The 27,822-nt window shown below is 38.0% G+C and overlaps 1 protein-coding gene across 1 annotated transcript in view; it reads left to right on the plus strand.

The window, feature by feature from the left end:
* The first annotated feature begins 256 nt into the window (after positions 1-256).
* NUAK1 (NUAK family kinase 1) overlaps positions 257-27,822 on the plus strand; it is a 57,306-nt gene continuing 29,740 nt past the window's right edge. Inside the window, exons 1-2 of the mRNA XM_072401202.1 lie at positions 257-853; positions 22,954-23,074. Of these exons, the coding sequence (XP_072257303.1) occupies positions 575-853; positions 22,954-23,074 (400 nt within the window). The 5' untranslated portion in view covers positions 257-574. The remainder of the gene's footprint in view (positions 854-22,953; positions 23,075-27,822) is intronic.

Here is a 27,822-nt window from a genome sequence, read left to right on the forward strand (position 1 = left end):
TAAAATGTGCATTTCCATGGCTATATCATATATATTCAGTATATGTAAGTGATATCCTATGAGTACAGGTCCAGCTGACCCCCTCAGGTTGTACTGAGCTTGGATATGACTAGAGCCGGCTGTAATGAGGAGTGCCGGTGTCATTCCCCAGCAGTAGCCCGTCTCCTCTCCCCGTGCCCCGCTGACTGACCCCTCCGCACTCTGCCTGGAATGTGAGGGCGGGAAGAGGAGGAGTCGGCGCCCCGCCCCCCGGGCTTTCCACACACAGCGCACACGGCAATGAAAAGGGCCCCTCACATGAGTGTGCATAGCCGGGGCATAAAGGAAGCCGGGGATGATGGCAGCGGGGAATTACCCTCCAGGAAGCAGACAGCGGACACCTCTCCTCAGCACCTCCCCACACCCCGGGCATTGCCACCTATAAGGCGGTGAATGGAGACAGCTGCAAGTGTCGGAGCATCGCTCTCCGCTCAGCACTGACATTGTGGAGGCGGACATCCATAGACGACATATCAGTATCCGGGGATGGACGGCCGTGCCGGCTGTGAGAGGTGACCGTCCTGTGTGAGCAGACATGGATGGTGCGGAGAGGCTGGAGGACAGCTGCCTCCATGGGGGGTCAGACAGGGGGGCTGCAGGCATGGTGCAGCAGATGAACCTTTCCTCCCCATCACAGCCCCTCTCTGAGGAAGAATCCGGGCCCAATAGCCCAGAACATGGCCTGAAGCAGCAGGGGGTAAAGAGGCATAACCACAAGCACAACCTGAAGCACAGGTATGAGCTGCTGGAGACCCTGGGCAAAGGCACCTATGGCAAAGTCAAGAGGGCCATCGAGAGGTTCTCGGGCCGAGTGGTAAGTTCTACGACCCCATCTCCTCATTATTGTACAGGGATAAAGGGGGCCACACACACCCACCCCAATATGATTGTTCAGTCCACCATCGTATCCAATATATACAGCACTGCTACCGCTAATCTTATGGCTGGGTACCGGTGGTACAAAATATGCCATGGCACTGTCACACTCCTTAGAATCACCTGTGTCACGGTGTGAATATGGCCCTGGGTGAATGTGACAGACCGCTGACAGTTCTGTGTGAATATTCTCTGATCATATAGAATATTGATTTACTGAGCTTTAATGAAAGTATTGATCATGGCAGAAGCTCATTCAATTAGAAAATGTGAGACCATCCCATATGCATTTCAAGGTGGAATGTTTGTGATCGCTTGCACCCATATTCACCACTATTTGCCCCGTTTATGGGCCACCTTGAGGTTCCATAGACAAAGGTACAATCCGAGCAGAACCAATAATGGGCAGGCTGTGATGTCTAATAAGGAATCTTGCAGAATGAACTGCTTGGTTGGAAAAGGGTTTACTTGGCCTATCATTCCATTTCAGGGCTGTTAATTCCATAGTCATAAAATTCCATAGTCATAAAATGGTCAGATCTTCCAATAACATTCTTATATGTATGGCTAGCTTTAGCCAAAAGTGTCCATGCAATCAAATCTCATATATATGCTGCACGTCTTACAGCTTGATTTTACAATGTTCTGTTGAGTAGTTCTTCTGTATATCTGCTAAGGGGAACAAAACAACCCAATACCTAATGGGGTATCCTTGCTTCATTGGCCACCCTGCATAATATAGGATCTCACTTGCTACCAATGGATCAACTCCATAGGCAGATGTAAATGATCTCTTACAAATCTTGTCCCAAGAGGTTTTCCTGCATGTTAATGTCTAACTCCTGTGATGTGGTCTGTGCTAACAGCTGTATGGTGTGTATGCCTTCCTGACTTGTCTAGGTAGGTCCTCTGATTACTGTGTTATCGGTAAGTCCACCATTATCAACTGTTATTTAAAGATGATAAGTCAAGAAGGAAAATCCAACGATTGCCAAGTACAAGTGTTGTATTTCTGATATGATCATAGCTACAGCGTGCAGAGGTTCTTCCCCGATGGTATTTGGTTCCCATATACCCCTTAGGTGTATGACCGCCAAATGATGAGGTTCAGGGTTTGGATCTTTGAAGAATTTTCTACAAAGGATTGGAACAATATGAATAAAACCAAAGTGGAGAATACAGATCATTGTGTCCAATGGCAAGTACCATTCTAACAGTAGATTGATTTCATGTTTCCATGCAAAATACATAACACTTTAGCTATTCATATGTAAAGTAAAACTAACCCACTGACCTCTTTATAAAAGTCATATTGGTACCTAAGCAGACTGGTAGAGTGATGGGGATGGAGTTCTGAGGACATTCTATTGGTGGTGTGTCATAGTATAAAAGAACCTTTTCTTTCCTGTGTAACCTTTTATTTAAGGTATAGAGGAATGTGCAAAGTGCAGCCACATAACAGACCCAAAGGGTAAACATATTTTGTTGTTCCCATTACTCTAAACCGATGAAAGGTAAACTGTGGTTACTACATTGCATTTTGCACACATTCATTGTGCAATTTCACCTTTGCCAATCATGCTTTTCTGATCTGTTGGCAATGTTGCATTTCTCTTTGCGAGGCCTTAAAGCATTTTATTTGACCTTTGGCTACCTAAAGCTTTTCAATCGGAGCCCTGTAAACCCTCTGTAGCTTGTATCCTGAGTGGATGCAAAACGGGGACAAGCCAGCCGGTGTCAGGTGTAAGCATCTCGTCCAAACAGGGTTATTTGCATTGACGTTCTGCAATCGGCTTCTCACATGCCTGAAGCAATGACTGAAGCCGAAGGGCATGTTGAGTGTATTTTGAGATAATCTTTATTCTTGGCCGTATCGCAAGAAAACAACGTGTCGTGAAAAGTTTTGACCTATTAAATCATTTTGATGTAACAAAAGTTCTATTCTTAGCAGTCATACTAGTTGTCTTGATTTGTGGTGTTACAATAAAGTGCAGTGACTTTGATGTACTGTATGCAGTTATGAGTTTCTGGGATTTCTTTCTGCCAGGAGCACTATGTGTCCAGATTCTATCGGTGATGTCACCAGTTCATACACCGATAGCTATAATTTGCTAGTAAAGGAATGACCCACAGCAGTCAGATTTTGGTGCTTACAGAGTCTGTGATCTTTGTATCACTACCACTTTTATGAGAAAGGAAAGTTCTCTCCATTGTATATTAGACTAGATACACACATTACTAAGGTAATTTTATAAAGCTTTGAGATATCAGTACAGCTATTGATAGGTGCACTAGTGTTGTAATAGCAATGAGTATACCAGGATACTACTTATATTGCATTGCAGTATGACTGCTACATTTATCTAGACATGGAAAATGCTACGGAATAGTTTATTAGCCTCCAGATATTCAAGTCAACTGGTAATGGATCAGTTTAAGTCTACAAAGATCAGGCATAGGCAGCCATATATCAAGAAATTACTCTGGGTAAAGCTACAATTTAAACAGCATTTAAAAGATCATATTGATTCATTCCAAAGTGCTAGCATACAAAAGACTACAGCTGACTGCTGACTGCGCCACCATGAATTACCTAAGCTAACTTTATGTCCATGATCGTATCGGAGGGGCTTACAATCCAATGTCCCTACCATAGTACTTTGCCATTATTACGATCTTAAGGCCAACTATTTAGCTGCATATGTTTGGGATGTGGAAGAAAACCCATGCAAACACTGGATATTCAGATGCAGATATTGTCCTGGCCAAGATTTGAAATGAACCTGGCACCAAAGTGCTGCAAAGGCAACAGTACTAGCCATTAAGACAGCCATGCTACTACTACCCTACTCCCTGCAGAAGCAAGGCTTTCAGGTTATTTTATTATAATAGGGACATCGCCTGTCTTTTTTGCAATGCAAAAAATCTACTTGTTCCCGCTGAAGGTTTAGTTCAGCTTTAGTTTTCCTGCAATGTTCTGTTTGCTTGTTAAAAACTTATGACATGAATGCTTGTTCTATGCATTTTAAACACTGCTCACTCTCTTCTTTATTCTTAGAATGATTGTCACCCAATCCGGGTGATACAAGTACCCTCTGATCTAATTTTTATGTATGTGAACACATTGTTACTACCACAAACACCTCATAGGTCACCATCATCAAAAAGTCATTCTGACTATATATTCTCTATTATTTTCTTAAGGATAAGGCTGAAACCATTTATGTCTTGATTGGTTCAATACTAATTAGTTTTGGCTAGAATGTTTTTTGGTGGCATGTAAAAAAGAAATTTTGATGGGATGATGTTGATGTAGCTATATAGAATATATATAATATTATAGTGCAATAAAATGCTTTTGAAATTGGAGCATGGCATTTAGTCCTAATGTTGCTTTGTGAACACTCATGAGTGAATTATATGTTGGGTCTATCCATGCTTTGGACATTCTGTGAAGGATGCCAGATACCTTTCTTTACATCTTAAATAGATAATAGATATTATTTAAACTTAAATAGATTTTCTGGATTCGGGTAAATGTAAATCCTTTCAGGGAGCTCTGCCCCTCTCCCTGTTTCACCACAGGAAGCCATTGCTGTCATCACTCTTGTAGGTAAATGAATCTTGGGACCCAATTATAAAGCAGCAGTAAGGCCTAAACACGACTATAAACCCGTTTTCTATTGAAAGCACATTCTGCACATTTATTAAGACGATGCTGTGTGATCCATAAATGTGGTTTGCTCTTACCTTGTTTCAAAGTCCCTAAACCAATTATGGAATTAATCATACGAAAAAGTGCCAGGGGAGGAACTCCATTCTTTCTTTTATATTTAAAAAAAACCATCTGCAGCAACATACTGTGGTGTACAAACTTGTGTGTGAACAGGCCAACCACAAGTCACAATAATCACACAAGAATAACTTGCATCCTTAACCAAATACTTATCCATGAGGATAAGAGAATGTGGCTGGTTTGCCACTGGGGTTTACAAGCAATGCATTGATTGAATTGGTGATGGTGCATTTTATGCAAATCTTTGCTTGCACCTAGAACATTTTCTGCATTTTTTACTGTGGTCATTTAATTGCAAAACTGGCCACAAAACTTTGTGGATGGCTGTAAGTTCAGACACCAGCTTACTTCTTACTGTTTCCACACTGTTCCCTAATCATACATGCTAAACTTGCCAGGTTTCTGTCTATGCAAGTTGGAGGGGGAAAGTGGCCAATACCTTTAGAAGCAGTATTCTTAGGGAAAACAATGTTGATGGACAGAAATTATGCAACTTGGCTAAGCCCTCTTAATATTGAGAAAGGCCAGCTGAGAGTATATGGTACACTCTGCTCTCCATAGACATGAGCATCGCTTGAAGATCTGGTTGAAAGCAGCTAAATAGTTAATGGACATCTAATGAATGGTTTATTGTCCCTCACAGAACTGAAATGTGGTCATTTATAGAGGAGAATTAAGAAATTAATACATAAATCACATTCCAACACTTCACCATTATTGTTACATTTTAATACCAAGGCTGCTTAGACATTTTTGCTGTCCTAGATTTTTATGAAAATATGTGGTTTCAGTTTTTTTCTAGGTGAAATGCTAGTGTTTAGTGTATAAACATTTCTGTAGCATTTATTACATTATGTGGTTCACTGACCATGTGTAACACTAAAACAAATTTTGTGTGATGAAAGTTTAGGGCCCACTTCCAGCACACTTGGTGGAACTGCAAGAATAAGTCAGTGTTATGAATTGTATAAGCAGAAACTCTATTCTTCTTTCTCTAGTGTTCAGAAAGTTGCCCCAGGCAAAAGGGACAGAGGCACACAATAAAAGTACCAGCATGGGTTTTTGTCTAGAAGTCCAGGAGTTATCCAACTGGCAATCTGCTCAGTAATGTTCTTTTTTTTCAGTTACTTGTTTTTCTTTTGGCACTGAAAATACGTTTCTTGGTATGCAAAGATAAAATATCCACAATAGATATCAATCTAAGAGAAGTCTGCACTTTCAGATTATCTTTTGTCACAGATGGCTTTTTTGTTGCCACCGCATAGACGCACTCCTGTCATAGCTCTTGAAACATGTTAGCTTGTCCAGGCTTTCTGTAAATGCTATAAAATGCCTGTCTATGAACCCTGATTGTTCCAAAAGGACTAATTGACATAGGGTTTGGTGGGAGGAACCATGGAGTGCTGTGGCAGACACAGGAGATTGGGGCTCTTGTAAGTGACGATAGCCGAGAAGACTTTAGGTGACCCCCTTTACCTTTTAGCGCTGTGTGGTGACATGGGCAGCCATTTTACTGTTGACAATCTTTTCTGTATAGGTTGGGAGCCACCCTAACTCAAAATTAGAATAAAAAAAAAATTTCATTACGTACTATATTTAGACTAATTTTCTCTTTTTTTTCTGTGCTTTTGTTTGCAAAAAAGGCCAATATTGGCTTTCAGAAGGGGCTGGCATGGGTGCTTTAGGTAGATTCCTCAAAAAAATCACCTCTCCCTTCCTTATGCAGATAGCCTAAGGAAAATATCATGTGTAATGCTTAGCTTCCATGATTGAAAGGAGAAAGATCCAATGAATAAAAGTTGTGAACCATAAGCAAGGCTGTGTGTGGGGATGGGGGAGTTAGAGGAGTCTGTACAACTGTTCAAGACTGAGGGGAAGATTGGAAATCAGTTTTACCCTTAAATGCAGGAGGCTGTCATATGTTGTATGTGTACGTCAAACTACATACCTGAATTATTTTATATTTTTTGCAGGGTTTTTGTTAATGTATATAATCCTTTTTAGTTTAAATTACGTTGACCTGGCTAAAAACAGCTCATTACATATGAAAGTAAAACAGAAGGGAGGTTTTAAATAATGTAATAGCACCCTGTGAATTATTTAGGTTTGCCCAGCAGAGCCACCAAAGACAAGCTGTCTCAGTAAATTGTGTGGTGTTTGTAACGCCATATCCTTCCCAGTTCAGCCTCTGAGCCTAGTTACATTCATGGCAGTATAGGACTTAAATGTTAATAGTCTAAACATGTTGCAAAAATGGCTGCGTTTTTGTTTTACTTTTACAGACCGATTTCTTTATTATTTTTTTGCTGATTATATTTGGAAAGTTTGGAATATTTAAAATTCAGCAAAGGGTATATGTGTCCCATACCTGGTCCCCTGTTGGCTGTTGTTTTTCCAGCCTGTCCTTCCACTACTACTGTGTATGATAATGGCATGGGGGTTGCAAATGGAACCAAAATAATACGCACACCCAAAGTTCTGACTTTGCTGTATTGTTCTTCTAGGTAGGTGGCCAAGCAATGACCAGGAGAACCAGCTCTCATTGTTGTGATGTGTGTATTTAAGACTACAAAATGCATTGCATGTACATTCTTATGTGTATCAGGCCTTGTTTACTATATAGCAAGGTGGTGCTTTCCTAAACGCAGATTCATTGCTGTTCGTGTGCAGTGTAATGCGGTCACAAACATAGTGCCTACTGCATGGCATTACAGTGCATTCCTAAGGTGCTTTTTTAGCCATTAATGAATGGAATCCCAGCACACCAACACTTCTGCTGTGTGTTACTTAAATGCATGAGAACTTGCCTCATTTTCCTCCCAGAATGATCTTTGCCCGTCTTGATTGGCCATTCCCTCATGATGCAATTCCCATGCAGCTGTGCGGGAGTTTGCTCATCCCTGGCACACACAGAAGACCAGCTTTACCAGGCAATAAAAGATTAAACTGGTGTATTCCGAGTGCCGCTTTTTCACATTTCCCTGGCTTGATCAGGCAGGTAAGACGGAATATTGCAAAAGGGGCATCACCTATTCTTTTCTGCAATAACCACCTGCCTGGTCCTTTTATAAATTTTATATGTATAATATGTATTTTCGCACATAATAACGTGTTATATTAGGCAGCCTATTCATTTAAATGGGTTTCTTACCTCCCCAGAACTCCCCAAAGCAGTGAACCCCTTATAAAAGTGCATGCCATCACTTGCTAGACGTTCCGTTCTAGTTGTTTTGCTTGCAATGTAAATGACCCCTTTTATTTCAGTTTCCATAAACCAGTTCCAGAATCTTGTATGGCGTTTTAAGGCTGGTTAGTATTTTCTAAGTTTGTGTAATATATTGGAGACTATCACACTGCACATACATTCAACCTTACCAAGTATGTAACTCAATAAACCTGATTGTGATTGTGTTACTGTAATCACTCTGAATATTTTAAGGCTAATCTTAGATAGCAAAGCTGAAAGTTTTTGGGGTTATTTCATTGTATCATTTTCTATTTGTGAAGGTGCTGGGTTATTCAGCTAATTTAAAGCTGAAATAAGTTTGTTGGAAGGGGGGTTGAGCTTTTGCTATTATGCAGAGTTGCATTCTTCTCTGGGTCTACCATAACTCTCTTAGGCCATTGTGATGATGTTACTCCTTTTACATGCACAAGAGTTGGGTTGTCTCCGGCATCTAGGTCTATTCTTTGCAATGATGAGAATAGAGCCAGGCACTACTGCAGTGTAAGTTCACTGTGCAGGGTAAACAGCACAAAAAGTCATCACGTGTCAGAGAGAAAAAAGCGATTTTGCAAGTCTCCTCTCCCCTGCCTCTCCTCTGAGTTTACTTCTGCTTCAAAATCAGTAGTAGAAAAAATGATTGTGCAATAATTCTTGTTTGTAACAAGATAAACTGGGTATTTGCTGTATGTTCCTTTTTCCTTACATACTCTTACCACACTGTCTTTATATTTTTCTAAAGGAATTAACTGAGATCTGACATGATTTTTATTGTACTTGGTTGTTACAGTATGGTTATAAGATTCCAAATTTGCAGCATATGCAGTACAGCAATAGCATATTCGTGCAGAACTGTGTAACAGAGTTATTATTAGAACAAGTTCCACTAGTGTCTGCTGTAGTTTCAGCATATATCATTGAAGATTACCTTCAGTGAGAGTACATTATACTGTAGTTTTGTTAAGAATTGCTGTTAGATTGCTTAGGAACCCTATCAAGACTCCCACATAGAATAAACATTTGTATATTTCTGACATTCAGGGCTGAGTTCTCAAACAAACCTACATGTCTGGGTAATAGTTTCATCAATGGTCCTATTTGCTGTCTGTTACTGTTAATTTTGTTATTTCTTCCTAGCCTTGAAGAGTTTGTCATTGATTACAAATGTCAAGAGGTATCTTTTATTGTGCTCAGGATGAAAAAACAAGTGGCTGACAATGTGATAGTCTGGAAGTCAAAAATAAACATATACTAAACAAATCACTATTACAGTTTGCTATACATTTAAGATCTGCACAGATGTTACGTTTTAATGTCAGGTCTTAAAAGACAGTAGAAGGGCTACTGGTCACCCCAGAATAATGTTGTTGGGAAATATATCAAATGTGGCACAAGCAATTTTTAAGATGGATTTTGGGAATACAAATGTCAAAGCATTCCTGAATGCTTTGAGGCTGAAATAACAGTGGTCTCTTGTCAGTCTCATGTAATATGTCTGCAATCCATGACTGGTGTCTCCTGAAGCATGTCCCTAGTCTTCAAATATTCTGACAGCATGTTTTTTATTACGACCATCTCTGATAGCATTTCTGTAGCCTTTGACCAACTCCTGAAGTATATCTGCAATCCCTGGAAGCTTTATGTAGCTTTTTAGTCCATGAAAATGTTTATGAAACACCTTGGTGACCTCAGAGGCTCTACATAAGGTTGACATATAAAGTTAAACATCAGTGCTTTTGAGAATATGTAGCCGGTATTTGAATAATTTCTTTTTAAATGCTTATATCATTCATATAGAATCCTTGTTTGGAAGAGTTGATCTTCATGGACACATGTTAGTACAGAGATCCATTCACGTATTTGCTTGAATGCAGATGTCCATAGCCATTGTCACTTGGTAAAATCAAGACTTCTCTGCTGAATACTATTGTAAGCATCCATCTGTTACATTGCAGTATAAGCAGTACTGGTCAGCCATGAGACTAAGGCATTTTTTTTTGGCAGACAAACCAACTGTGACATAATTCACACTCCTATCAACCGTTCTTCTGTCACTGCAAATTCAGTCATTCCAAGCCATTCAGCCATTCCTTGCTGACAGAGCTTCATATTGTCCTCGTCAATCTGCCTCAGGGAAAGGGCTGAACATTACATGGGTTACTTTCTAATCATGCTTGCTTGTCTTATTTGACTTGACTACATCCGACAGGAGATCATGCACATTATTGTGCCTGTTGGATTTTATAACCTGAAAATGTGCTTGTGTTTAGTGTTTAAACAATGGCACAGTCATGTGTTGTAAATATATAGAATATGTAAATCTTTTAGCTGTCTCTATGTACTTACCAGTATGTTAATTCTAAAAAAACAGGTGGCAGTCATTATACTGATCTAGCCTTTTTGCCCTAGATATGAGAACAGACCAATACATGCAAAAACAAATGTATGTTTAGTTAATAAAATTTTTAATGATGAAATCCTGCAGGTAAGTAATATACATATCAGTGTGTATAGAAGGACATGCTGATCGCTTCAGTATATTTGAACAAGCAAACCTCCTATCCTCAGGATTTAAAATACTACTCATAATAGGCCCTCAGAATTATTGCTGCAGATGGCTGTGTGCCTGGAATTTGAATTCTATGCCACTTGCAAATTATTTTCATTATAGTGGAATGATGAAATCATTTTGGATTTTTGTTTAAAACATTTGTCTAAGCCAGTTATATTCCAAGAGCAGACTGCTTGATGTTAAAAGAAGTCTCCAGTAGTCTCAAAATGTTATGAAGAATATTCAGGGAACTTTTTTCAGTTGGTGTGAGAAGTGTGTGCATATACAAACAGAAAGAAATGCATTAGTTGGGAGGTGTGGCACAAAAATGCGCCCCAAAAAGAGCATTGGTATTGATATTGCTTGGCAAATTTCCTTCCATCAAAGGCATATCCCATGATCAGGTGAGGTAGAGAAAAATCACAGAATCCAATTACCATGTAATGGTATCCAAGCTATGAAATGCCATGCATTGTTCATAATAAGAGAAAGTATGCAGACTACAATAGCAGTTTTGTTTCCAGTTAAATTCTTTTTGACAATTGGCAGTGTAATGTATGCATAGTTCTAGGGAGTATTTGCTAAACACACAAACAATGCCACTTAATATTTGTCTGGCACAAAGAAACCCTGTGCACATGACTAGCAATATTTGTTGTGCACATACAACCCTCTAATCTAGATGGAAAACGTAATTTCATTGGTTAGGTATTTGCAGCCCCAGCAGTAACCCCAGCTTGTTTTTATCAAGGTACTTGTAGTTGTCCATCCTAGTTTGATCCTACAGAAAGGAAAAATTAAAATAAAAATTGAATGACTGTCAAATTTTAAAGGGGTTTCTTTAAAAGATTTTCCTCTATGATACAAGTACATGTGCCAGGTACCTCAATGGCGACTTTTTGTGACCTTTGTGATATTGTGTTTAGCATGGTAAGGATCATTTTAACATCCTACAGAAATCAAAATGGTTGAGGATCAGTAGGAACAGATTTTTGATCGGTAACCCAGGCCTTGCATCCATGAGCCCCTATTGTGTGCATTACATGTTTGGAGAAGACATTTCTGCATGTATTACATCTTGCTGAAACCAAATAACGATACAATATCCTCTAGCAACAAAACTTGTTTTGAATTTTTTTAATGTGTTTGTCCCATTATTTTGGTTCCTTTAAAAGGAGCATGGTCTAATAATTAGGCACTCTGACCACTTTGAGGTGTACATAATAAATATCTGGCATTCTTTTTGGTACCTTACCTAAAAAGGTAATAAACGTGTCTCAGCTTTTGATTAAATGCAGACTAATTCTGGACAACAAAACCCCCAGTAACTTCCGGTACCATCATTTTTTGTCTTTTGTACATTTCTATCTGCAGGAAGGCAGACCATCATACTAAAAGGCCATTTCATGTGTTAGTGAGTTAGGAAGGAGCAGCTGCGCTTTGACAAAGTTGGGAAGCATTGGAGCTTTGTCCACCAAAACCGCTTGAGATTTGGCATTGATATTGGGATTTTGGGCAAAATATATCTGACAACAGTTTTATTTTTACCTTTATTAGCTTTGTAATAGTTGTTTTTTTCCCCCCTGTTATGGTGTGAGTAGCTGGGATTTGATGCCTCTTTATCACCCATCCCAATAGTTTTAGGCTGTCTTTGGGCAATTTTGCTTTATTTTCCAAAATCGGCACCACTCTTAGTAGGTTTTTGGTACAATAATGAGCGGTAGAAAGGACAGAGGTTTTCAGGGTTTCAGGGTCATACAGAATGGCCATCAGTAGACTTAAATACAGTCATGTAAATGTGTAAAACACTCCTTATTTGCAGTATGACTGAATGACTTTGCATCTGCTATGGTTCTTACAGTAGTGGAAACACTTCTGTGTCTTTCCGGAGCACCCAAGATAAGCAAATAAGAATTGTTCTGTTCCTTAAAATGTCATCCCACACAGATCTTACAGTTGGCTTGTCAACAGACCTGAACTGATTCATCTGCCTGGTAATGGTGCCAAGTGACAGGCCCTAGCACTCAGCAGGAACTAATTAAAGACATATTTAGTCTTCCTTTAATGCTCTTCTGAAATATAGCTCACATGTTAGTAACTTTGAAATAAAAACACAGACTTTTCAGCTTTCTCCAAACAATTGTTTTCCGTGTTTCTAGTTTGTATATTTAAATTTGGGTGGAAACATCATGATGTTACTAGCACAGAGCATCTTTAATTGGTTATTTCATTGTCTCTTGTTGAAACTATGTAGCCAAATAATGAAGTTGCGCAACATCTGTTTTCAGGAATAATCCACTCAGCATTTATATCAAGCAATTAAATCTTCATACACAGGAGACAAGAGAGGTGTGTCTTCCCATATATATTGATCCAGTATTATCCTGAATTCTTCCCACAAATAAATTAACAGATGGTATATGTGTATGGATGACGAGCGTTATGTTCTTAAACCTGTGTGCTAGTATGCATTCTATTTGTTTAAAGATAAATTATGTAATAATTGTATAACTTTGTGCAAAAATTAAAATGTGGACTTTGCTATTTACAATGTTAGTAATCTCTTTAGTTTCTGACAGATTTCAAATAATTGTACATTGACATTCATATTTTACTATGTTCAGTTAAAGAATACTGCTAGCACAGATAGATAGATATATCTGTTTGGCCTGGTAAGTGTAGCATGCTAGTATTAATGATACAAGATTATTGCAAGACAGAGCTGCTACCTCTGGAGTGACATTGCTATGATTTATAGCAAGGCAGTGCTGCGTACCCAGTTATTATTGACACTAGAATTTTCAAGCCAGATTCATCTTGATTTCATCTATTGAATAAATGAGTCTCTGTGCCTCCATGCTTACAGAGACAGACATGATATACATAGCACATATGCTATAGTTTGCTTTTATCCTTTGACAATACCAAGGTACAGGGTGGCAGTATTAATATTGTTTGCGTGCTACTAGGAGTCATATTTAGAAATGGCACTGCTCAATGTGATCATTCATTGTAAACTAAGTAAGTTATTCTGGGGCCTACATAATCTTGCTTTAACATTCTTAAGCTACGTACACACGTCCAACGGTTCTCGCCCGATAATCGGCTCAGGGCCTAAATCGGGCAAGAATCTGGTGTGTGTACAGCGCTAGTCGTCCATCGTCCCAACAACTGTCCTGGCGGCTCCATGGACGACTAACGATCCTATTGCAAGAGAAGGGGGAGAGCGCGCAGCAGGGTGCTGCTCCGTCATTCTCCCCCTCCTCTCTCCATAGAGCAGAACGGTGCTGTATGTACAGCACTCGTCCATGCATCGTGCAGTGCTAGTCATCAGTGCTAGCAGATGGGGCATATGTGTGGAAATTGCTAGTAACGACTATTATTGCATGTGTGTATGCGGCTTTAGCTTCTTGGTTTAACCAGTTGGCAGACAGGCACAGTAAAGGTAACCATGAACAATTTCCAATGAAGCTGTCCGCAGTGATAATTAAGTAATGTGTCTAGCACCGTGATTCCATGATCTTCATTTTGCCTCTTAAACTGTAATGGATAATGTTTTTGGATTTAAATACATTTTATCAGTCTTTATATGTGTAGACTGCATTTGTCTTTTATTTTTAAGAAAGTTTTTTTCCCTTCAAATTGATGATGTTGCCAATAACATCCTTCATCCAAATGGAACAAGGTAGGGTCATCAATATATTTTATTTATTTTATTCACCAATTATGTGAATTTCCCAGGGGGGACACATAAACATCCTTCAGAAGGGAATAATGGATAAGAGTAGTACCAGATTTTGGTTAATTCTACCAAAATAGAGGATCTTGCATAAAATTCATAAAGTTGTAGCTAGAATTAAGATTTAGAGTTTGTTTCATTTGACCTCATTTGCAGAACATGACCGGCTTGGCAAAAATAGCTTGTTATATTTTACAGTGTGACAGTTAAGTCTACATTTTTTAATATTGGACAAAAGAAGGTGTATTTGCCCAGTCTGAGGTTGTAGTCAGTTCAGCCTGACCTAGGACCATTTTAACATTTTCATTGGATATTATAAAAGTAATTTTGGATCTCATGATTTACATTGTATACTCCTCATTGAGTCATATTTCAATGTTTCATTGCCTGTTAGGGTATGCCATGAGATAGCTATTGATTGCCTGACATATATTTAATGGCTAAAGCAACTAGTTGTAAAATAATGGAAAAATACTACATTTGAGTTTTTTGTATTTTTCAAGATCTTGTTATCCTGTGAAAACTATGCTCCAAGCTAAGTCTCCAGGTAGTCAAACATGCTACCTCTTATTTACCCAACATTTCCATGCTCTGTTTAAAGTATTGTAGATGGTGTCTCCTGCTCACTGTGGATGGGGTAGCTTTGTGTTCCACTAAACAAAGACCATTAGTTTGATAAAGACTTTTTCTAAGTTGAGGGGACCCTTCAGAATTGGACAGTGGGCTGCTGTGCCTATGTACACTTTGATGGTTACTCAAATTCATCAAATCATTTGCCTTGTGTGAATTCTGTTGTAAACTTTTCCCTGCTATTTTATATATGTCATGAACATATAAAAAATGTACAACTGGTTCTGGGCGCAGAAGATCAGTAATTTAGTGATCCTATGTGTCTGTGGCTGCTGGTCTCCGTAAGTCTCCTTTTGTTAACTTCACCACTGACAATTTTCTTCTAAGTTCTGAGAGGACCCAGCCACTGGACAGTTAATGGAATGTGCCAACAAACACGTGGGTTCATGAATGCCTGAAGACGCACCCTTGCCACCTCTATATGGAAAAAGTGATCACATTTATCAGACCAAAATCATTAGGACTTTTAAACTGATAAAGATGTACTGTATATGCTATGCACACAACCATAGAAACTTATCAGATCTGGCCTGTCATCAGCTTATGAATGTTACAGTAATGAAAGATGTTAATAAACTGGTAGATGGTATTTAGCACGCCATTACAAGTAAGAAAAAAAATGCGCAAATTATTTATCACAACAATGAAGAACAATTCCATTACTACATGTGCTGACACAATGTTTTTTTCTCTCTTTTTCTGTGTGTTATCTTATTTCTTTCCAAATTCTTAGCTGGAACAAATAATAGCGTTAAGACTTTTTTTCCACATTACTAGCTTGATAGACAACAGGTAAGCATTTGCTTAACTGTTAGAATATTGTTATACAATAGAGAAGTCTATAGATAAGTAGCTTTCATGTCTCAGGGAACCCCTGCCAGTAAATTATTTTGGTGTCTATGAGATGAATGCCTCCTACATTGTTGGCCAGTGGAGAGATTACCAAATCGATAATAACTGACCTGAGAGGCACAAATTGCTCATTGCTCAAGGAACCCCAAGCAACCTTTCCATTTGGAGTTACTTGACCAAATAAAAGATGTACCGGGTAAATTCTCCATTAAGTACTAGGTTTATGCCAACTCTAGTCTTATTTGGATTGTCTTTGAACAGTTCAAATTGGATTTTCCAAGAATTATCGATATGTCAACTGTTACCTTGTCACCGAGACCTTGTTAGAGGAACTTTTCACCCCGTCTTACAGCATTGATAAGATGATATCTCTTTGTGAAGTTTAATTGCCCAAATTGTCGATCAAAAATCACTACTTCTTACCATAACGAAGCACATGTCATTATATTGAGTGTCTCCTGTTTCTGAAATAAAAGTAAACCCAAACCTTTCTAGAGTTGTTAGGATTGGGAGATCAGATACTTTATGACCTGACATATTGTAAAAGGTTGTAAAACCTAAAGACATTATAAATCAAGAAATGCCTTTTCATTTATGCTAGATGTTTTATCTTTGAGCAGATGGGGCATATGTGAGGAAATTGCAGTCAAATGTTTAAAATCTTTGCAGATGAGCAGAATGAGTTCATGGATTATTAGTGTTTTTCTTTTTTTATGTCTGGAAAGAAAATATTGTTTCCCTTGACTAAATGTGTGCAACTAACATCTGGCTAGCGTTTGCTTTTGGTATGTATGAATAGAGAGAGGAAATCTCATCTTCAATTTAGCTGGGATGTGGTCAGAAGTATGACAATGTTTAAGAGATCTGTCTTATGATGTTCTGCCACAAGCAAGCCCATTCTGACTTGGAACATCTTTTGTTGAAGTCTCTAGTTCATCTCCTCCCTACGTCTGGCCGGGCATCTCTCATTAAAATACTCTTATGGCTTTGAAGCCCACTTTGGTGTTGGCATGCAGTGCGGAATTCAACACAAAAGCTAAACACGCGCTTGTTTTCTTTATTGAAAGTAAGAGTGCTGGTGCAGTTTAGTTCACTACAGTGATGAAAAAGAGACTAAAGGCAAATCTGTCCCTTTTTTTTTTTTTTTTTTTGTTCATGTCATGCTCAAATTCCCTATACGTACAAAAGTTTCTGTATACCTGTGATAATTGTTTTGCACCTACATGTATGACTAACATTCCCTGCAGTAATATGATGGTATTGGCCTCACATGAGGTGGCATTCTGCCCCTTTCTGATGCTATTGGGCAGTGATGCTTACAAGACCAGTTGGAAGTGTGCTGACCAAATGAAATTGCTTTATCCGCTTTATCAAGTTGTCAATGTAGGGGGTAGAAGGGTTACATCCACATATTCTCCGGAACCTTCTTGTGTTATTATTACCTCCTCCCCCATACAGACTAAACACGACCCACCTAGGTAGCTAGTCCTTTTTGGCAACCTGTGCTTACTCAGTACATCTCTATAAATCTGGTGAATAGATCTAAAGTGACAACATGTTACCAAATTTTCTTGAATTGGGGAAAATTGAATGCTAATTAAAACCGGTGTGTAATTTTTTTAATTTTTTTTACTGTAGTTTCCCAACTGATTTTTGTGAATGAACATTTTTATGCATGAATCATACCTTTCTCAATTGAATTAAAGCTGAACCCCTGCCTTACCTTCAGCCTCCATCAGTTGTAGGGTTACTGTCCTGTTCTGAAATGGTTTGCGCTGATAAAACTTCTCCTCACAGGGTGCATTAGAAACTGTAGTGTGTTAGATATAGGGCCCACATTTTTTCTAGTCGATTGACATCCAGCTTCATCTAGCCCTTTCTTCCCCAGCCAAACTTTCCCTGGTCTACCTATTTTATTCATTTCAGTCTTTTTCATTCCATGGAAATACAACAGCACACATAGGCATTGTTAGAAACCCAGAATTTTTGATTTATTTTAATATCATATCATGGACATGTAAGTAACTGAACGTGAAGTGAGGGGCAGAACATATGTCATACATGTATCTTACTTTACAGAGTTGATTTTATTTTGGAGTACAAGACTGCCCAGAAGGCTGGAGCAAATATTCATAAGCTGTCAGACACATACACATATTTACACTCATGTATTCTTATTGAACTGTTCCTGTAACTTTCTATGAAGATGTTTGAATGAATACACAAGCTTTTTATGATACAGAGGAAGACAATCCTGTTCTATATGTGCCCAAACAATAATTTATTATAATAATTCCTTTTTTACAGGCATTACCATACCCTCTTGTTTTATGTAACGCACCGTCTTCTCTACCAGCCTTAATCTGCCTGCAATGCAAAAAGTGCGTCAACATGCGGATAATCAATCAGAGGATAATAAATCGGTGTTCTCCCCAGCCCCTTTTAGCTGGGCGCACCACCCCGCAAATTTCAGCAATCACCTGGCTGTTTTAGGGTGGTTACTAAAGAGTTGGGTCACAAATCGGGGGCTTCCACCCGCCTACAATTTCTCTCCACCCAGCTTAAAAAAAATTCTGGGTTGAGCACTGTAAATAATCAAAAGTCTATGTATAATAGGGAATATAAAATTTAAAGAGATTGTTGGAACACACAGGGTTCTATTTGAATAGGGTGGTTGGTATTTCTGTTTAGCTAATCTTTACATGTTAAATATAAAACTTTAAAAGGAGTTAGGTTTTCTTGAGTAGGTGTGGGTTTTGTTGCTGATAATATAATTAATGGCTGTGCAATCTTTGACGTGTGTGTTCATGCCCAAGCTTGCATGTTAGTGCAGCTGCAGGTTTGGTAACAATACCATTAGCTTTGTAAAACATTATAGTATTGACTCAAGTAAACAAATATTATAAATAAAAAACCCAATGTAGCCTACTTTATACTGGCAAAGCCCCAGCAGGGAATGAATGATACACTAGGCTATAATTTTACTTGGCTTCATTGGTTTTCCTTTTCAATTCGCCCTTACTGATCCAAACCATTCCATCCATTTATGGCTTTCTAATTAGAATTTTTCAACATCCCCTTGGTAGCATCTCCATGGGGATGACCTTTTGCACAGCAATTGAAATCCACTTAAATTCATGTTCACCTTACATTGACTACTCCTAAATATTCTGATGCTATCTTTACAAGCCCAAATGTCAGACAGCTATAGCGATAATGATTTGTAACAATACAAATGCTTACTTTTCCTTTCTGCTATCACTATTGCCTCTACTTAACTGTAACATCACACCAGAACAGATGGATTACAAAATGAAAATGTTTAAAATATACAGTGTTACCACACTGTCCTAACCTGACTGTCACCTTTTCTTTTAGTTCCTAACAAATGTGTTGGTATCCATTTTTTTCTGGTGCTTTTGCCTTTGCCTTTTGCCTTTCTGGGGGGCAAAAAATTATAGAGTGAGAATTCTCCTATACCTTCCCTTTTGATCTATATGAACTTACCTGAATTGGTCAGATTCCTTGGCACTTCTGATTTCAGGTCACATACCCTAAAGCTGCAGCAGCAATGTACTGGGGCATGGATGTATTTATGGTGAGTGATGACTTGCTATCCTAGAGCCACTGTAGGACAACATGACCTAATACTAGGTTTAGATGTGTGACCTTGTCGGATATCTGTTGTGAAAATGAGTCGCAGATTGTCTGGGAGGGAATTTTATCTACATTCTTAGTTCTGAAGTTAGGTCAGTTTTAGGATTTCATAACAAACACATGCAATGCATGCACCTTAACCTTTTTTAAAAAATTCAAATACTGATTCATATGTCAAAATGTTTTAATATTGATCTCCAGCAGCATTTTCAAATCTTTGTCATAAAATTCAGGTTAAGATTATTCTGCTTGTATTTTTTTGACTTTTAAGGTTCCATATTATGTTTCTTTTGTGTTTTATCATCATTACTGAAGTCAGATGTGTAATTTAAAACATAAATCTTATAAAAACTGTTTGGGGTTAGTGGGACAAAATAATAATCTAACTATGGTAGGTGTATGCAGTTTGAGCAGCGTTAGTATATGCGTCAAAGTTAAGAGAGCAGTTTTGCGGCAAGTAATTTGCTAAAAAAGAAGTACAATGAATTCTTACAGTTAGGAAAAAAAGTATTTGATCCCCTGCTGATTTTGTACCTTTGCCCTCTGACAAAGAAATGACCAGTCTATATTTGTAATGGTAGGTTTATTGTAGGTGCGAGAGACAGAATAACAACAAATGAACCCTCAAAAACCCAGTGCTCAAAAGTCAGAGCATGATGTGAATTGTAATGAGTGAAATAAGTATTTGATCCCCTATCAATCAGTCTGGAGACTGGCTAGGCCACTCCAGGACTTTCATGTGGCTTCTTCTTGAGCCACTCCTTTGTTGCCTTGTTGTTTTGGGTCATTGTCATGCTGGAATACCCATCCACGACCCATTTTCAATGCCCTGGCTGAGGGAAGGAGGTGCTCACACAAGATTGAGTTGAAGCCAAAGAGCTCAAATTTGGTCTCATCTGATTAAAACACTTTAACCCAGTTCTCCTCTGGATCATTCAGATGTTCATTGGCAAACTGCACACGGGCCTGTACATGTGCTGTTTTGAGCAGGGGGACCTTGCGGGCTCTGCAAGATTTCAGGCCTACACGGCGCAGTGTGTTACCAATTGTTTTCTTGGCGACTATGGTCCCAGCTGCCCTGAGATCATTGACAAGTTCCCCCCGTGTAGTTCTGGGCTGCTTCGTCACAGTTCTCATGATAATTGCAACTGCACGAGGGGAGATCCTGCATGGAGCCCCAGACCCAGGGAGATTGACATTTATTTTGCGTTTCTTCCATTTGCAAATTATCACGCCAACCTTCTCACCAAGCTGCTTGGCGATAGTCTTGTAGCCCAGTCCAGCCTTGTGTAGGTCTACAATCTTGGCCATGGTGGCTAGTTTGGAATCTGATTGAATCTTTTATACAGGTACTGTAACAAGCTTGGTTTAGGAGCACTCCCTTACAGAGGGTGCGCCTAATCTCAGCTCCTTACCTGCATACAGCGAAGACACCTGGGAGCCTGAAATCTTGGTGGATGATAGGCGATCAAATACTTATTTCACTCATTAAAATGCTCATCAAGCTCTGACTTTTGAGCACTGGGTTTTTGAGGGTTCTTTTGTTGTTATTCTGTCTCTCACAGCTACAATAATACACATACAAGAATGTTTGTTCCATTGTTCATTTTATATATTTTATTTATTTACTGGGCCGCTAGTTAGCACACTGAAAAAACAGTAGTGCATGTGTTTTAGTGTATTGTAATCCGACGCTCAGGTGAATAAATATTTAAGGCAAATATGAATAAATGTATGTTAGACATGTTTGATAGATTATTTTTCCACCTTATTGTTCCATAGCCTAGAATCTCCAACACCTAACGGTGAGAATATGCACCTCCCTGTTAACTTTAAAGTGCTAGTACTGAAAAGAATTCTCAGGGATGTTTCGTTTGCCAGTGCTGTCAATGGAAGCTTGATTGTCGCCAGGTGTTTTCAAAGAAACGTGAAGTGCAAACTAGACAGCTTGGAAAATAAATTATAAAAAGGGCTCTAGTTCAATTCCAACAGACCAAATATTTTTTTGTTATCTTGCTGACGTCAAAGCGTTGCATCTTACCTCATCTCACCTTTATTTTCATTGTTTATTTTCATTGTTTCTTTATGTATGTAATATTTGTGTATGTAAGGGAGGACTAAACACTGACGGATATTTACACCCAGGGCTTATTTCACACATCAATTGTGCATCAAATGCTATCAGAATTGGCTTTACATTTTTAATAGTATATGTAAACCCAGTCACTGAAATCTTGGTTAGAGCAGGGGGGTGCAGACTTTCTTACTTCCTTTGTAACATTGTCACTGTAAGCGTATTTGAGGGCCATTTACTTTTACAGAGACCCCAGTAGTAATAACCTGACAGCATAAATATTACCTAAGCAAAAAATTTTGTAAAGACATTTTTTTTTTTATTAAAAAAAGATGACAATTCTTCCATGGAGATCCATGTTCAGGCATTTCATGATTTAGGGTGAAAACACTGTCCCAGTCTACAATTGCTGAATGTCTGGGGAATGTTTTAGGCAACTGACAAGGGTATATCCGAACTTGAATTATGAATATCTGTACATTTTTTAAAGCAACATTTTTAAATAAAAATCTGCTCTGCCCCACATAAGATGTTATTTGTGCCTATAGGTTTTAAATGAAAGGGAGTAGCAGATCTACTTGGCCATTTTGCATACTTTGGCACTGGCAGAGTTGTACCACCTGCAGCGTAGCCATTTAAGATCTAGCTTGTGATTTCTACTTAGTTGAACTTTACTTAGTACATGGAATACAAACATCTGCAACAAATATCTTTGGGGAAGTAAAGCAAAGGGTCATTTTTTTTTCACTGAGGCGCTCATGTTTTCTAGGAAAAGCCTCACAATGAGAACTAATTAATGGTGTACCATCTATGAACATATAAATTTAGGGGTGCATTTTATTGTTCATACTGTAGTATCAAGTATTCTAATCGCTATCTTTCAATAATAATGTGCAAAAGGACAGGAGTCTTCCCTTTCAAATGTATACATTTACTACCTGCTAATGCATATTTGTAGACCTGTGTATGGGTACCTGCAGAAATATTTTATAACTAGATAAATATCACCAAGGCGTCTTAAATTTACTATCTAGTGGTAATGATGCCTTTTTGTCTACTTACAACTGTAAAATAGTGGTAAAAGTATTAGTCATTGTGTTTCTACTATTGCCAGAGTTGGATCTGTAGTAATTGAACAGCCATCAAGTATTAGGAACATTGAATAGTGTTTTAACATTATACCGAGTAATAACTCTAAAAAAGGATTATTATTTTTTATTTCTGTAGAGCCCACACACTTTGAAACATATTAAATGCATTCTGATCTGCTCAAGATAATAGTTTGATCTGTGTTTGCCTCCAAATGACTCCTCTGTTGCCTTTGTATGGTTAGCCAGTATGCACCAAAATGATAAATGTATTATTCACAGAGCACACCCTTTGTTTAAGTCCTGTCTACATATATTAATTGCCAGCAAACAGCATCTGTGTTGATTTTTGTTCTGTTCTAATTGTTGCCTAACATCTGTTTTTGTTCCCAGTGTAATGCTTTTTTTTTTTTTTATAAATATTCCAGGTTGCAATAAAATCAATCCGTAAGGACAAAATAAGAGATGAGCAAGATATGGTTCACATTAGACGAGAGATTGAAATCATGTCATCACTCAGTCACCCGCACATCATAAGTATATATGAAGGTAAGGCTCTGTCAGTGGCTGGAATCACCTGATTTGAATGTATGTGGGCATTTTTTCTTTTATCTATTTGATTGCTTGCCAGCCTTCAAGTGTTTGTATATTATACAACCTTGCACATTATTCTGAATAAATAAATGTGCGTACAGCTATCTAATGCGATTGGGTATAATACATAAAAATAGAAGACGTTTATACTCCGTCTACAGGAGTTACTTTTTTCTTTACGCGTTGTAAGTCAATCTTGATGATTAGGGCAATTTGCAATATTTTTCCCATTGGGGACATCTCACTTTCTGTACCATCTCCAGGTCAGGAAGTTAAGTCAGAAGCACAAAATAAGGAAAATTTTCCCCTCTAGTACCAGTGCACATAAAATGGATCCTCCCAGCAGGGACACTGAGGGCTTTAAGAATTACACAGGGTTTCCAATCCATCCCACTATTCTTAAAGCTATATAAAGTCACTATAGTTTATCATTTTAATATTTAAAGTAAATTTTGTGTAGCATGATGGCTCTGTGTAAATAAATGATAATATTGGGTGGTTATGAAAAAGTTTGTTATCTGTAGCAGATTTGAGCAGCATTTGCAGTAATCTGGCGGCGGAGAGATTAACGGCAAACCACCTGCATTTGCTGGAGGTGCACATTAGTATATGGAAATGAAGAAGATATTTACATCTTGGCCATACAATAGAGGAGGAACCTTTTATCATATATGCTCCACTGAAGTTGAGTTAGCTTTCACACAGGCATGTGAATAGAGTGTAAAGAGATGGCCTTAAAATGATCCAGACATGTCAAAGGTCAGAGGCCACACATTGGACTTAGATTACTGTCTAATGGATGAAGCCACAACCTCTACTACTTTGTTGTTGTAAATATAAAAACTTGAGTGTGTAATAGATGCATTGACACCACACATTTGAATGACAAGGGAAACTTTTTTGTTGGAGTAGACCAAACCTTATTTTGACTTGGACAGAAGTTGAGGTCTCACGTATAGCCTCTGACTTCAAGTCCTTTCTGACTTTATGTAGACCCATGGTTTCCATTGCAATGCAAGGATGCTGGGAAATGTAACCATGCAACACCTAAGGTAGAAGGAATAAAAGATGCTTTGCTACATCTGATTGACCTTCACACTTGATAAATTGAAAGATGAGTAAACATAATAGGCTGCAAGCACATTTGGCCCATGAAACAGATACTCTGCCCACCAATTTGTTTCAATGCACTTTTTGTATTCACTCATTAACCTGATTGCTATTAGAATTTGCCCATTACAATGTTGACTTTAATTAGGCTTTTAGGAAGTCATAGGGAGCATGCCATTTGCTTTGTGAAATTTACTGTTGGTTCCTGGAACACCAAATTATTTTTTATTTTGTCTATTACAAAAGACATTTTGCAGTATTATTGGTTTCCAAGTCCATAAAGAAATCCTCAGAAGGTTGGTTAGCCCACTTCACTATTGTAAATCTGGTACTGGTATTGTAATATAAATGTTAGCAAATTATGCAGTCACCTCAAAATGATAAATTATGTAAAAAAAAAAATGATAAAATTGTTACATGAAGCAGATACTTTACCATTGTATTAACTGAAGCATGCACTCCAGAAAATAGATCTGACTGTCCCAAAGTAACCTAAAGTTTTCCTGCCAAAAAAAGTTGTTTCTCCAGATGGGAAAGTGAAAGAAGTTAGACTTATCACACAAGTTATCATCCAGAGGGTCTTGTTTAGTTTACACGAGGCTACCTCCTACCCACTGAGGAAAACATCAGCCAAGATGAGGCGACGGGTGTGATAGTGTGATGTGTTGTGCGTTGTGTCACAGCAGGCCAAGTTTATGTTTTAAAGAATCAGGGAGGGAGATTAGTTCTGTAAGCCAAATTGCAGAGGAATGTCATGGATTAAAATGAAAGGGACTATAGGAACAAGGGATGCACACCATGATTTCTTGAAAAATGATGATGGAAGTATACACTTCACAAGGGAAATACTTGCCAAGTGTAACTTGCCAAGCAGAAACGCCTAAATGGGGATTTCCTTTCACTCTGGAGAAAAAGCAAAATTAGTTGTATATTGTATGGAAATACATATTGGGCAAAAGCTTCATGAAATATAGAAAATCAGATCATTATTGTGACAAATTCCTGGGAGATTTACTGAAGCATTGCCAGACATTTGTATGCGTGTCTGACGTTGTCTGAGAATAAGAAACACATGGTTTATTCACAAACTCTTGTCAATTTTGTATGTGTGCAATATATTTGTATTAGATTATAAACTCGACACATTTAAAGAGTAATTCAAGGTGAGGAATAAAAAGAGGAAGTGCTTGTGTTACCCATGGAACATTGCTGAACTGAAATCAGAAAATTCAGTCTGTTAAGAAAGGTGTAAACTTGGCTTACCCATCTGGGTAGTCACTGATATTTTAACAGCTGTGAGATGCCTTATTGCTATAAACTGGAAATTGTCCCCCCTCTTCTGGACAGGGTTCTCTCCTCCTCCTATTTAAGGTAGAGAGCTGCGTAATTTGTCGGTGCTATATAAATACTGCATAATAATACTCTTCCTTTGGTTGATATATGCAATCTTTACACTGTTTTGTTTTTTTCCTGTCTCTTTTGTGTGTGTGTGTGTGTGTGTGTGTGTGTGTGTGTGTATATATATATATATATATATATATATATATATATATATATATATATATATAAATTATATTTAAAAAAAGAAAAATGTAAACCGGTTATGGGGACCCACCTGCATGCTAATCCTCTTCCCCCCAATGGTTTCACACACCTGTATTTCCTCTGCTTTCCAAAGCATTCAGGCTCAGCTGTAACCTTCCCTGTGCCTAATATTGGCTATATTAGCTATTTGCTACCAGATTTAGGTGAACTAGATGTAGATTGTGGGGCCAGGGGTACATTTTTACCCGTATGTTAAAGCTGACAATTAGGAAAAAGTTTGTTTTTGTCATGCTGGTCGTTTTAGCCTCTGTGTTCCTAATCAGCTTAAACAGCTACTGACATCTCTAGCTGCGTCGTGCATTTAAATCGGTGGCATTTTCAGCTAACATTTTCAGAATTATATTTTTATTGGTAGCCTGCTTTTTTTTATTGTGTTTACGTCAAGATCATTGTGAGTCGATTAAAGACATACTACATTGATGCCAGCCTGCATCATTGCAACGTAACACATGATGTATGATAAAAATCCTTCTGTCTCATGAAAGGAATTTGTTCCCTTCTCTTTTCTATGTGTTTCAGTTCAGACCTGCTCATTAATGGAATGCTAAGGAGGTGAAGTAGACAGGCAATATTCTTACTTTTTTCTCCCACATGTGTAAAATTCCTAGAATGGGATACTGTAAATGATGTTCTTTCCTTGAAGGCTTTGGTTTATTTGTGTTATTTTGTGTTGTCAGTTTAGATTTAGAAAATGATTAGTGACATTTGTTAATGTATCTGTTTTTATAATTCATAAGACCACAGGTTAACTCATTTCTAACAATTGTTTATAAACCAGCATAACTAAGTGATTGCAGCAATGGCAGGATACTGGCATACTTTGTCTGGCTGCCTAACTTGTCTTCATAATGCATGCACAATGCTTTACAGCTGCAGGGTGTCCTGATATTGGGTTATTGAGACACTCCCAAAGCATTGTTATTGCTAAATGTTGGAGATATGACTGAGCTGGGACAGAATTATAACACGACATTGACAATAATGTAACCGCTCTTACTGTATAATGTCAGCTCTATTATAACTGGTTCCCTTTTAAAAAAAAATGTATACACAGATCTGTGAAAAACCTGAAATCAAAATATTTCTTTTCAGTTACTCATTTGAAGCACTTTTCATTTCAGAAGTAAGTGGAAGAGATAGGCCCAATTCTCCAACAGAAGAAATTCCATCCGCTCAGCAGGATAGAATTTGGCAGTCTGCTTGGTACAGCTGGGAGGAAAATACTGTTGAAGTGACTTAAAACATCTTGAATAGTAGTGAGCAGCTAGTCCTGACTTTGCCAGGATCGTTACTTTTGAGAGTATAAATTTAGTCTATGAAGGAAAGTGCTTCTTTCATGAAAATCCTTAACACTGTATGTCAAGAGAAATCCGAAAGTTTAATAAGTGTAAGACAACAAGCATTTATATTTAAACTAACCGAGTAACTTGCTGATTTATGCTGTACTTTAGTTATGTTGCCTCTTTCTAAATTCTTTCCAATGTTTATGCAGTAGTCGTGTTTACCTGTAATGTCTCTAGGGCATCTGTCAAAAGTTTAACAGCAAGTTTTGTAAACAAATTCACTTTCTATTTATTTTGGATTGATGGAATGCATTCTACTCTTTGATTTCAGTGTTAAGCTCCATCTAAGCCCCATTGGTGACCAACATTTCTTCATGACCTCCAACATGTTTTTGCGGGCGATGTGGAATTTTAGCAAAAGCTTACAAGGGCACATTTGGTGGTTTTTGGAACAAGATGTTCCATTCTGCATCTAGGCTGAGATTGATCATACAATTTATCCATTTTAGGCCTAATCCTACTCAGATTGAGTATTTCTTATAGTCTTGGCAAGATTTCACATTTTTTTTCAAAAAAATTGAGAATATTTTACACTAAAATATGATAATATTAATTGTATTTTAGACATGTCATTTTGTATTTAAAAATTTTAGTATATTCTTTCCTCTTATTTAGGAAAAGGACTATAATGTGCATGTTGAATTT

Source organism: Pyxicephalus adspersus, chromosome 2, assembly GCF_032062135.1.
Source record: "Pyxicephalus adspersus chromosome 2, UCB_Pads_2.0, whole genome shotgun sequence".
Classification (NCBI taxonomy): domain Eukaryota; kingdom Metazoa; phylum Chordata; class Amphibia; order Anura; family Pyxicephalidae; genus Pyxicephalus; species Pyxicephalus adspersus.